This window comes from Rhinolophus sinicus, linkage group LG07 (assembly GCF_036562045.2).
Source record: "Rhinolophus sinicus isolate RSC01 linkage group LG07, ASM3656204v1, whole genome shotgun sequence".
NCBI classification, from domain to species: Eukaryota; Metazoa; Chordata; class Mammalia; order Chiroptera; family Rhinolophidae; genus Rhinolophus; species Rhinolophus sinicus.
The window spans coordinates 124,085,796-124,099,299 of record NC_133757.1 but is presented as its reverse complement, the minus strand read 5'-3'; the positions used below and the strand labels follow the sequence as shown (position 1 = coordinate 124,099,299).

Sequence of the window (13,504 nt, the reverse complement as noted above, 5' to 3'; positions counted from 1 at the left end):
TAATCTCTTCTGATAAGCACATTTGTCACAGAGGAGTAAGCCTTGCCCTAATCTCATTTTAATTTAGTTATCTCTTTAAAGGCTCTATCTTCAAATATAGTCATATTCTGAGGCATTAGGGGGTTAGGACTTCAACATATGAATTTAGGGGGTGACATAATTTAGCCCATAACAGAGAAGAACTTGTCTGATCTGTGTTGAGAATTCTACAGTTGTGGGAGATACGGAATTAAAAAAAAAAAATGCTATAAGCTTAATCTTCATTCAAGACTCAAAGGATCCTAGGCTGAATGTCCCCAGCTGAATCAAACCCTTTTGCATTCAACATTTTCCCAACCCCCAATTAGAGACCTCATTAAATATTCCATTCCACAGCTATTAACAAACAGTCCGTACTTGGGATGTTAGAAAGTACTGAAAGACTGAAAGTACTGTCTATTATGCAAACTCCGTATCTTTAGTGTTGTAATAGAGTAACATAACAATGAAAAAATTCAATATTTTATTCATTTCTGAGGCATAACATAAAATACATAAAGTTTGAAAACTGTTTAAGACAAAGTACTATTAGAATAGCACAAAAGTTAATGAAATAGTCTAAAGTGGTAGCAAAAATGTATAAAGTTCTTTTTTTAAACTTAATTGTTTTAAGTCCCAAAATGTAGAAATTAAGAAATCATCTTTACAGAGCGTTATGTAGTTCCATTTAATGTTCCTTTTTTGTCTTCATGTGTGAGGATAATGATTTTTAAAGTATCATGTATTTAATTGGTGGTTAGGGCCTATGAAACTATCTTTGAGGTGTGATCACAATGGCTATTCCTGTAGGACTAGACAGGAACAGACTGAAGAGAATCAGGATGTTAAGCATAACTCTATGAGACATTTGTACCTGGTTAAAAAAATATTTTGAGTGTTTTATGGTCTGTGAAGAGACAAGGGAAATCACTGGCCTGTATCCCCTTTCTTATTAAAGTCATGAGGCGTTGTGGATATTACCAGTACTCAGCTCAGATCTATAATATAAGTCAAATATGATACATCACAATTTATTTTGTGTAGCAAGTATAACTGAAATGCTTTGATAAGAAAAAGGATGTCCATCATTTTAAGTAAGAGAGGCCTTAAAGGGAAATGGAACATACCTGGTGATACTTGGACATAGCTTTTCAGGTACACAGCCACTGCTCTTCCCTATTTCTTCCCATAAGCACACCCTCCAAAACTCCGAATGGAGTGAATGAGCAAGACAGGAAGTCAGTTGTTGATATCTTAGCATTAAAGCATCACAGGCAGAGATTAGGAGGTTAAAACAAAATAACAGCGCTAAGTAACCCCCAACCTTAAAAAAATTCATCATCCCTATGACTAAATTCACATGACTGAAAAACAAGAAAAGGAAATCTAAGACAGAAAGCAAACAACATATATTTTAGAAAAATCTTTAATGTGTTGTTTTGAACAATTCTATGAAACTTAAATATGTAATGTAATCATATTTTCTATTAACCCATTTCATTGTTAAATTCTTCCTTTGGGCTCAAAAGTTCTGGGATTATCAGTGATGCCAAAAAATTCTAAGAAAATCTGACCAAGCCATAGCTGCTTGTGAAATGTTTTCAGTTTTTTGTTTTTAAAAAATCCCTTCAGCACTTTGACAAGAGGTGTGCTACATAGTGACAGCCTTTTTATTTGTTTTGTATTTTGTTGGCAGTTCCGTTCAGTTGGTTTCAACAACATTTACTGAGCACCTACTATGTACCAGGCACTGTACTAGATGCTGGAGACACAAAGATAAATATGACATGGTGCCTGTCCCCAAGGAGCCTACAGTTTCTTGGCGGCCAACAGGTAGTGCAAAGATGGAGGAAAGCTTACTCTAAAATGGACAAAAATGTCAGTAATGTAGTAATATTGGGCCTTAAATATGACAGTGTGTCACTGTTCGTGATGTCAAGGCAGACAATTAAAATGAAGACCATTTGCATGTGATAACACAGGAAAATCATTAAGACCTAACTTTTAAAGATTCACATGATAAAGGTAGTTAATACTAAAAATTTACACCATAGTTTTTCAAGTATTTCATACTTAGAAATATTATTGCCCACATTTGTGCTCTAGTCCAAGCCATGTTCTGGGTGATGGGGTCATTCACATCTCAGCACGCTGGGGCTCAGCTTCTCGCTGAGCTTATGAATTAGAGCGGCTAATTCCTCAGTCGCTTGGCCCTTGTCCTCCAGAAGTTCATAGCGAAGGCTGGAGATATCTTGCTTGATTTCTTTTAATTCACCTGTAGTATTTGGATTAAAAATACACACAATTGGCAATCTGCTCTTTGGACTTAGAAAAGAACAGAATACAATTTATACGATATGAATACATTTACCTCATAAGGTCTCCAAGGTATTTTAGATTTTTTCCTTGAAAATGTTTAGTCTTTAAAAATATACTGACCTTTGAAAAAAGCTATAAAAATAGTGCAGCTAAGTTCTTAATAGTAAAACTCAGCTGAAGTTGTCGTCCTGTGGCTCGGCCAATGGGAGCAGTCTAGCACAGGGTGATTTCTCTGTTAACTGATCTACAACCAGGGGACGTCCTTTCTGTCTATAGGGAGCCCCTTGGGTTCCCCCAGCCTGAAGAGCTGACACCTACACAGATCATCGTCCTTGTTAGGATCTCTTCCATCTGGCTGGTCCTGAATTATATCCTTTTACAATAAACCAGTGATCTAGTATGATGTTTCTCTGAATTCTGTTCTAGAAAATTAAGACAACCCAATGAGGGGGTTGTGGGAACCTCTGATTTAGAGCCAGTCTGTCAGAAGGACAAGTGACAACCTGGACTTAACAATTGGCATTCTGAGTCAGAGAGGTTGTTGGAACCTCTCATCTGTGGCTAGTTGGTCAAAAGCACCAACTAGACTTGAGTCTGGCGCCTGAAATATGTATGTTGGGGGGAGAGGGACGGGTGGGGCAGTCTTGTCGGACTAAACCCTTAACCTATGGAATCTGATGCTATCTCCAGGTAGATGGTATCAGAATTGAGTTGAATTCTCAGATACCCTGCTGGTGTCCTGCGAGTGGTTTGTTGGGTGGGGGACCTGCCCCGCCACGATGGAATTGGGGTCTAGGAACCCAGTTTAAGATGGGATACCACTGGCTATGTGGACATACACAGGAGTCTCCATAGGAGACTTTTGGCTATTAAAACATAACTGTTTCCATAATTGTGTTTGGCAGTATTTTGATCATATGTAGACTGTAATTAAAAACTGGATTCTCTTATAAATAGTTGCAATGTAGATAAGCCATTGACCCTGAAAGGTTAATTTTGGAGCAGGAATTTACCTTAAATCTAAGAAATGATTCTTCAAATCATTGGCACTTTAACAGCTTTTTATGATAAAATAATCACATGTAAAACATCCCTTTAATGATATGTCCTGGTATCTTTATGATGTTTTAAAGTATATTTACTATGTTCTTTTATTAAAGTCAGAATCTTTTTATTTTTAAGGAATTCTAACTCTCCCTTAGAATACATACAAAACATTTGCAAATTGCTTTTGTGGCAAAAAAAAAGTGCTTCTTCCATTTGCATATGGCAATGTAGAGGGAATAAACTGATCTAATTTGAAGTCACAAGGTCAGTTTTGTGGCAGAAATGGATTCAAATACCATTCGGTATCATATTTGGACCGTAAGCCCAGTGGACGCCCTTTCACCTCCGTAGTACCGCATCCTTCTTCCTTGGTTTTGAGTTATAGAGAGACTGAATACTCAGTATCATATTTAATCTGCCAACACAGGGAACACAAATTACTCAACCTCTTGGAACTCTCGTTTCTTCACTTATTAAACGAGGTTACAATATATGATATTTTCTTATTTAGAACTTTGTTCAAAATGCCAAATTCTCATTAATTCAATTTCCTCTTTTGTGTAAGGGCTTGGAAGATGGCTCCTTGTTTTTGATGCTGTCATGGCCCCATCACTTACTTAGTTGTTGTTTTGGTTTTTTTCAAGGAGGTTATGGTATAACTGATCAGATTTCCACTTTCTAAACTTCTAAATTTCATTCTTAGAAATATTCCAACCCTGTTGCCTTGCAATTAGTCACCATGATTGGATTTTTGCTGGTCTTCATTCATACATTCATAGATTTCATTTCTACATACACATACCATTGGATTGACTCAAACTTGCAAGGGATTCCTTGCATTAATCAAGTAATGACTGCAAAGCTCATTAATAGTTTCACTGCTGTTTAGCCTTTTCTTCTCTTAACAGATCTAGTAGCATCTCATTTGTGTTGAAAGCTATTGCTTGCATTTTTAGGGCAATTCATTTCTCCAGGTTGATTTCTTTTCAACTCTGGGCTGATTTTTTGGCTTAAAATCCAGTCTTTAATGAACAATTTTTCTAGCTCACACAGATGCCCTGCCTAGGATACACCTGGAAAAACAGACATGTTTAAATAAGGAGCCAAGGAGAAAAATGAAAGGCAAAAGAGAAACTCAGATAAGAAAAATTGGTGAGAGATTTCTTTCAGACAACAAAGTCATGTTTGAAGAAATGTGGATTCTGTCTGAGCCAACCATTATTTTACCTACGTCATTGGAAAAACGTCAACACTCATGTGAACTCGCTGAAACTACCTTATGTAATAGGGGTTTTAAAGCTCCCAGAAAGATGGCAGACTTTATATTCTCTAAGAATCAGGGCATTCTGAGTAGAGATAAATTGTTTCTAATTGATATTTTTAATAGCCGTTTCTTTAAAAAGATAGAATTTTAGAAATGTAACATAAGATTCTCCTGTTAATCTTGGAGGGACCTAAACTGTTATTTGAGATTATTGGACTTTTAAAGTATCCTTTTAAAGTATCGTATTTAATCTGCCAACACAGGAAACTCAAATTACTGAAATTTTCCAAGTTCATTAAATTATTTGTAAAAGGATGTTTTTCAAGTTGGAGATGCTTACCTTCATTCACTTCATCATTCTCTTTGTCTACTTGTGCTTTCAAAACATATCGCTTTATAAGTCTTTTCATTATTTGCTGTTGGGCAAAAAAAAATGATTTTATCACCAATGATACACATAAGTAACCTGGATCCTATTCTCCAAAGAGCCTTACATACCCGTAAAGCAAACAACTCAGGGGAAAGCAATTTTATGTAACTACTTACAGAAGAATTACCCGGGTTTCAGAAGTTAACCCTTTTTCACCTTCTACTGATACTTACTGCATAATTCACAAACATCTCCCCAGCCCCAGGAATGGAAGAAGCTTTTTAAAACATTAAGTGGGAAGATTTCAATTCATGGTTTCTCGATTTTTTTTAAGGTATGTTGACACTACATTATCATCTATAGACACTACCTTATTTCTCACTGTTTAAAAAAATACGATTATATGTTCAACACAGAGAATTTGGAAAATGCAGAGGACAAAAGAAATAAACAAAATGCTCAATTATCCCACCATCCAAAGATAATCACTATTATTTTAGTGTATGTCTGCCCTTCCAATACCTTTTCTTTAAATTTGGTATATATATAAATTACTATATGTGCTCTATTTTATTTTTTTAATATCATATATTTTGTTATATTGTATATTTTTCTCTTGTAGAAATATGTATTGTGAATGTATTTCAATCTAAATAACTGCTCTTACAGGATAATTGTTTATCCATATGGAAAAAATCACACTGGAGCCCCACTTCATACCATGCACACAAGAATTAATTCCACATGCATCTTAAATGTGAAAGACAAAGATTTTAAATCCTTCAAAGGAAAGTATAGGAGAATATATTTATAAATTCAGTGTAGAGCTAGATGTTTTTTAAACAAGGTAAAAATGATAATTGTAATAGAAAAGACTGATAGATTCAACTTCATTACAATTAAAACTTCTATTTATGAAGATACCATAAAGAAAGTGAAAAGGCAAGCCACAAACTGGGAGAAAATACTGGAAATACTTGTAACTGATGACCAATTTGGATCCAAAATATATGAAGAACTTTAATTCAGTACGAAAAACTCAAATAATCCAATAGAAAAATGGGCAAAAGACAGACATTTTACAGAAATGGAACTGTGAATGGTCAACAAGTATATAAAACAATCTCAAAGTCTTTTCTTGGGGAAATACAAATTATAATTAAAAGGAGATACAATTTTACATTTAAAGAGGGGAAAAAATTAATAAATCTTCTAATGCCAAGTATTGGAAAGGATATGGATCAATGGAATTTTTACACTTTATTGGCATGAGTATAAACAGACCACTTTGAAAAATAATTTGGCCTTATCTTTTTCAATTGAACATTCTTTTACCCAGAAAGTCCACTCCTTGGTACAGCACCTAGAGAAACTTCTCACATTTGGACCAAGAGACATAAACAACAATGTTTATAGCAATCTTGTCCAAAATAGCGAAAAAAACAAAAACTGCAAACAATCTAAACAAATATCAACAGAAGAACAAACAAATCATGGTATTGTACACAATATAATGTCATTGTGTTCACTAATGAAATTAATGACATTAATGAAAAGTAGCCATACACTACAGAATAGATGAATCTTAGGAGCATAAATGTTGAATGAAAAATTCAAGTTGCAGATGTCACGAAGTATGAAGATATTGTTATAAAGCTCAATAACTAGTAAATCTACATAATGCATTTTTAGGATTACCTATATATGCAATAATCTTCTCTTTGAAAAGAAAACCAAAGGAAAAGAATGAGAAACCCACCTAAGGATTATCTCTTAGGTGGTGGCAAGGGTGTGGGCTAGGGAGGGACACCTACATAGAGGCAATGGACAGATAATGTTATCATTCTCAGGCGGGAGGTGGCTTCATAGGTGTGCAGGTAATTATACTTCATAATTTATTATGTGTTATACATATTCTTGTGCCTCCATCAAATATCACATTCAAAAGGTAATAAAGGAAAGAAACAAAGGCCTGAACTAAAATGCAGATATGGTACTCCCCACTTATCCATGGGAGATATTTTGCAAGACCCCCAGTGAATGTTTGAACCCTCTAGTAGTACCAAACCCTTTGTCTACTATGTTTCTTCCTATACACACATACCTACGATAAAGTGTAACTTACAAATTAGAGAATTTCATGAATAGAAAATTAATTTTTACCGTGGATTTTAGTAATCTCAGCATATGAGATTATGCGGAGATTATATTATTAAGTGGCGAATTTTTACCTTTTCACATAACGGAAGAACTTTCCGGCTTCTCTTTGGCGTATCCGAATTGCCAGCATCACTACTCTTGTGCATTGGGCCCGTTATAAAGTAAACAGGGTGATGTGAACACAAGCACTGTGATAGAATGACAGTCAGTCTGGTAACCAAGGTGGCTACTAAGTGCCTAATGGGCAGGGAGTGTGTAGAATGTGGAGACTCTGGATGAAGAGATGAGTCATGTCCCAGCTGGGACAGAGTGGGACAGAGTGAGATTTCATCATGCTACTGAGAACTGCCCACAACTTAAAACGTAGGAATTGTTTATTTCTGGAAGTTTCCATTTAATATTTTCAGACCACAATTGACAGTGGGTAACTGAAATCTCGGAAAGTGAAAGCGTGGATAAGGGGTGCTGCTATATATAGCACCTACTTCCTCCTCAGCAACCCCATGAGGAGAGCAACTGAGATGTGAGAGGGATCATGAGCTTTTGGGGGAAGGAGGCTATTCTTTCTCCCCTGTGTAGAAGGGAGGGGGTGTCCCCCAGAAGCTAAGGGAAGGGGCAAATCCAAGGCAATCACCCATAAAGATTAGAGGTGCCTAAATGAAAGGGAGCCTGGCATCCTGCTCCCAATGAAATGTCTCTTCCAACTTGCTGACTTGCTCCTGGCAGTTTAGTCAGGGAGCAAAAAGAACAGACAAGAGAGGACCAGCCATTGCATCAACCTGTGCTCCTATTATTTGACAAACACAAATTTCCACTATGCTGGGAGGAAGTCAGTAGTATGCAACAGTGGGAAACGGTAGACTGTCAGCAAACAGGATTGGGGCAATGGGCTATTGTTATGGAAAGGGTGACAATTAGATCCACACCTCAAGTCAGAGCCAGATCTCCAGGTCTGGGAGCTGTGCAAAGGGCAGGCAGCCCACACAGCGAAGACTGAAGTCAAAGGGCTTACTGCCTATGGGTTCTTCCAGGAGTTTTATAATTTCGGGTCTTATATTCAAGTAAGTCCATTTTTGAACTTGTTTTTGTAGCTGGTATAAGATGGGGGTCTAGTTCCATTCTTTCGCATGTAGCTGTCCGGTTTTCCCAACACCATTTATTGAAGAAACTATCTTTTCCCAGTTGTATAGTCTTGCCTCCTTTGTCGTAGATGAATTGACCATATATGTATGGGTTTATTTCTGAGTTCTCTTTTCTGTTCCATTGATCTTTGTGTCTGTTTTCATGCCAGTCCCATGCTGTTTTGATTACTATACCTTTGTAGTATACTATATAGTTCAAAATCAGTGAGTGATGCCTCCAGCTTTGTTCTGCTTTCTCACGATTGCTTTGGCTATTTGGGGTATTTTATGGTTCCTTATAAATTTTAATACCCTCTATAACTTGTGCAGAAGCTGGTCAATCAGCCCTCACTTCTACTTCAGGAGGAATTACTCCATATGTAGGTTCATATTCGGTGTGTCTGTGGGAGGATGTGAGTTGAGGGCCTTCCTACACCTCTGTCTTGGCCTACCTATGTACTTTTAATTCAAATGAACACAGGTATTCATGAGCAGAATTCAATCTTAACTATCTCTCCAAGACTATGTTCTTCAGAAAAAGTTTCCCCAGTTTTTCAAAAAATTCTTTACATATATAAAAAAAATCACCTCAGCGTACTATTAATAGTTAATGTTAATATAAATACTGCCATGGATCAACACATATTTGGAATTCTTCCTCTGTGCCCTTTGTAGCACATTCAAATCTCTGTGTTTGAAGTAATTGTTTTGGAGAGGAAAACACTCATTTGAATGTAAGACAGATAAGGTGACGACCAGATTTTGAAAATCTGGTTAAGTCATATGGCACAGACTGTTGTTAATACGGTGAATAATTAGCTGAGTAACGAGAAAATAATAAAACACTTTTTGTGGGTCTTGTAAACTAATTTTAAAAAATATTTCTTCAGAGATATTTAAAAAATGCTCTGAGCTGTGGTGGCACCAACAATTTTCAGTCACAAGAAGTTTCAATTTGGGAGGGAATTTAGGAATTTCTCTACTTCTTCTAAACCACTCAAAAGCAACAAGGAGAATAGGAAACAGAAAGAAAAAAAACAGGAAAAAAAAAAACAATGACTAAACTTCTTTAATGACACTTAGAGACACCCATACCCTTTCTTAGAAAGGTTATAAGAAACAGTCACCTGGGGGTGTGAGGAAATGTCAAAAGTAGACATTCATGGCTCAGAACTTCCCTTTACTGTTTGATATAACGTCTACAGAAGCTTAGATACAGGGTTGAAGAAGAAATTATAGAGAAAAGCCGTATTTACCAGGAGTACTCAGTGAGATGCAGAGGGAGAGTCTACCTTGTGAATTGTCCTACAATGCTATTCTTTGACAAGGAAAAATAAAGAAAAAATGAACTCACACGCACAATCTCGTGCCTACAGGAAAATTCCTAATTGCCTGGACTGTGGCCCTGGAATTCTCCAGCCCCACTCCAACCTCTTGAAAGTAGCTGGTCCAAGAAGAACTTACTTCATTCAAAACTGAGTATTCCCAATAGGGTATCTACAGAAGATCTATATTGAGATATTTTAAGAAAAAAAGGATGAAACAAATAGCAAATAAAGAACACTCATCAGAAAAATGTTAAAGCAAAGATAAAAACACATAATGCCATTATTAAAACAAAATTTAAAAAAAATATATACCAATCATGTCTTCGAAATAAAAGCACAAAGAAGTCAAAGAAAATATGGTGCCAAAAGAAGTGATATATAAGTTGGAAAAATCTCAAGAAGGAAAAAACAAACACAGAAATGAAATCAGAAGCAGCACATATGAAGATAGATAGGTATAAAATACACTACAGAAAAAAGGAGACAAAAAGGAGAAATGGATGAAAAATTCAAAAGGAATAGAGAAAAGATGGTAGCTATGGAAGATGGGCATCTGTCTTTTTCTCCTCAGGCATCCAATTGGTATCTTTAAAGAATATACCAAATAATGGAACAGACACAATATTTCAAGATATAATTCAAGAAAATTCCCCAGAAATAAAAGAAGACTTGAATGTACAGATTGAATGGCTACACCATGTGCCAGGAAAAAATTCATATAGATCCACCTACAGAATAATCAATAGCCAGTTATTAGATTTCAATGATAAACAAGGAAAATTTGGGGTTTTCAGGCCAGAACCTCAGGTCAACTATATGAGAAAAACAATCAGGCTGGCCTCAAACTCTTTCTCATAACATTCCATTCTAGGAGCACTGGAGCAAAGTTTACAAATACATGAAGAAATAAAGTCGCATCTAAGAATTTCACAGCTAGTCAACATAGACATACAGAAAACACAAAACAGTTGGGAGCATTAAATAAGTTGGAAAACATAGCTCCTGTGAATTCTTCTCGAACAAACTATGTGAAGACAAACTTCAGCCGACCGAAATGAATAGAAAACTACAGCAAAAAGACCAGTGGTGAATTTTGATTCTGTTTAACCATTGGGCTAAAACTAAAACAAATGTGGGTTATAGTCCCTGAAAAGGTAGTGAAGGGGAGCAGAATATGCCACCCCAAAATATGTCACTGGCATAAGAATTATTTTGAACTGAAGGCGATTAAGAAGCAGAAAATGCAGAAAGAGCTCTATGCCCTCCTCCTGTCAGCCTAAAAGCAGTTTAGAAACTTCCCTTGGTGAAGGCTTTCCCCTTCCCCTCTCCCGCATCAGAAGGAGGGAAAATAAGCATCATCACTGGAGACAGGAAGGGGGTACTGAGATGGGGCTGCACAAACCAGCATTCCTAAAGCAACCCTTAGCTCCCATTAGCTTCCCAGATATTTACCTTCCCATAATTTACCATCCCTAGGAGCCCAAACCTCTTTTCCTTTGTCTGTCACCTCTCCACAAATGAATCTCCCTTTGTTCAGATGGTGTATAAGCCCCACATTCTAAATACCTATTTGAGTTACTCGTAAGTTCAAATAAAAAAATAAACAAGAAAGAATAGGCAGAAAAAGTATGTAAAGTAAGAGTCTTGAAGTAAGGACATGCGTGTGTGTATTTTTTTTTGTTTGATTTTGTTTTAAATCATTATGATTCAAATAATGTGGTTCTACAGCATAGGAAAGCCCATAAATAAATCTAAATAGAAACAGGAATTTAGTAAATGATAAACGCGATATTTCAAATCAATAGAAAAGATAGATTACTCCACACACTCAGCTGTGTAATCATCTGGAAAAACATAAATTTGGATCCTCACCTCACACATTGCATCAAAATATATTCTATGAGAATCAAACATTTTCATATAAAAAGTGAAACCATGAAAATACTAAATAAAACATAGGTAAAAAATTTAAAAAATATTCTCATATGGGGGATGATCTTTCTAATTAGGACCCAAAACCCGAAGCTATAAAGATCTGTAAAGTTGGCTACACAAAAATCAAAAAGTTGGGGAAAAACAACCACAAACATTAAAAAGACATACAACAAACTGGGAAAAAAATTTCAATTCTTATCACAGGCTAAGGGCTGATTTTCTTAAAAGAATTAATTAATTCTTAAAATTCCTCTTAGTTTATAGCAAAAAGCCCATCAAGAAAGCCAAATATGCATTGGGTTTTAAGCATATAGAACACTAAACATAAAAAGATGGTCAAGTTCATTAATGATAAAGAATATAAAGTAAAACTACACTGTGATACCATTTCCACAGATCTGGCCAGAATAAAAACCTTTGGTAACACACTGTTGGAAAATTAAAGAGGAAATAGGCATTCTCATACATTTATTTTAAGAATGTGAATTGGCACAAACTCCATCAAAATCAGTTTGATAACTAAAAAATTAGAATGCACATGTACTTTAACCAGACAATGCTATAGATTTGCACATTTCAAATGTCATATATACAAGGTTACTTAGAGCAGTATGACAATATTCTGTATTTTCATCAACAGAACACCGATAAATTAAATATAACCATATGATGGAATATAATATAACCATTAAAAAGTAAAGCTTTGGCAATCACTGTGCCAAGTAATTTTGTACAACTTGCTGCTTCTAAGAAAGTCACACGAAGAGGACTAAAGCTATTCGTTGTCATCACCACACATTATAAATTTTTTGATCCTCATTCTTGTGATCTTGAACACTCTAGAAATCTAAAGATTTGATAATCAAAAATGATCAACCACCTGGAAAATAAAGGATTATACTCTCTTCTGAGTTGGAGAACAGTGTTCAAACGTCACATCCAATATCAAAGGGCAAAAGATATTTTGAAGTAGTACTGATGAAACAGTGTAGCCTAAGAATCCATTGAAAAATGGACTGCCTGAAAGATCAATCTGGGCAATGTATCAGAGCATTATTTTCCAAATACACCACATCTCCCACTGCTTTCTCTAGCTCAGGCGATCACATAATGTCCTTTCGAAACTGTGGCAATACTTTGCTTTCAATACAGCAAAGAAATTCTTCTTCCTCAACTAGAAAAACAAAGAACTTGGACTCTGATTTGCAAAATTCTCTGCAAGTAACATTCTATTTTCTCTATTCTATTCTATCCTCAAACCGTGTGTCCCTAAAAATAAGACCAAGCCAGACAATCAGCTCTAATGCGTCTTTTGGAGCAAAAATTAATATAAGTCCGGGTCTTATTTTACTATAATATAAGGCCGGGTCTTATATAATATCATATACAAGACCCAGCCTTATAGTAAAATAAGTCTTATATTGTAGTACTACAAGACCTGGTCTTATATTAATTTTTGCTCCAAAAGAGCATTAGAGCTGATTGTCTGGCTAGGGGTTATTTTGGGGGAAAGATGGTAGTAAATCTGAAGAATCTAAGTCTAGTCATTATCCATGTGTGCACGCGTGCGCGCGCACACACACACACACACACACACACACACACACACACACAGAATTACAAACAAAAAAAGAGACATGTCTGATGAATGCTTACCTGATAACGTGTTGGCTGATTGAGAATGCTGTTAAAACTGTGTGATTCAAAAACTCTTGAGTTAGACTGAGTGAAGAGGTTTAACTAGGAAAAAATACAATTAACCTAGTAAATTAGAATACATTCACTTGGAAATCAAAAATATAATCTACTTTCATCTCGATAACATTTCTGGAATCAATATTTCTGTGGAACGTTTTGTGGACATTGAGTTTTATAGGTGATTTAATGTATTTCCAAAGGTAAAAACTAATGTGAGTACAACGCTCATGTGTATCAACATGTT

General features: G+C 35.7%; 1 protein-coding gene across 3 annotated transcripts in view; it reads right to left on the bottom strand.

Annotated features, from left to right (window-relative positions):
* Positions 1-1,428: 1,428 nt before the first annotated feature.
* Positions 1,429-13,504, bottom strand: part of TRPC3 (transient receptor potential cation channel subfamily C member 3) — a 60,191-nt gene continuing 48,115 nt past the window's right edge. For 2 of the 3 annotated variants that reach the window (XM_019741417.2, XM_019741418.2), the window contains 3 exons: positions 13,219-13,302; positions 4,989-5,064; positions 1,429-2,293 (listed from right to left, as the gene is read on the bottom strand). In XM_019741417.2, the coding sequence (XP_019596976.2) occupies positions 2,151-2,293; positions 4,989-5,064; positions 13,219-13,302 (303 nt within the window). In that variant the 3' untranslated portion in view covers positions 1,429-2,150. The remainder of the gene's footprint in view (positions 2,294-4,988; positions 5,065-13,218; positions 13,303-13,504) is intronic. The other variant, XM_019741419.2, reaches the window with a different exon arrangement.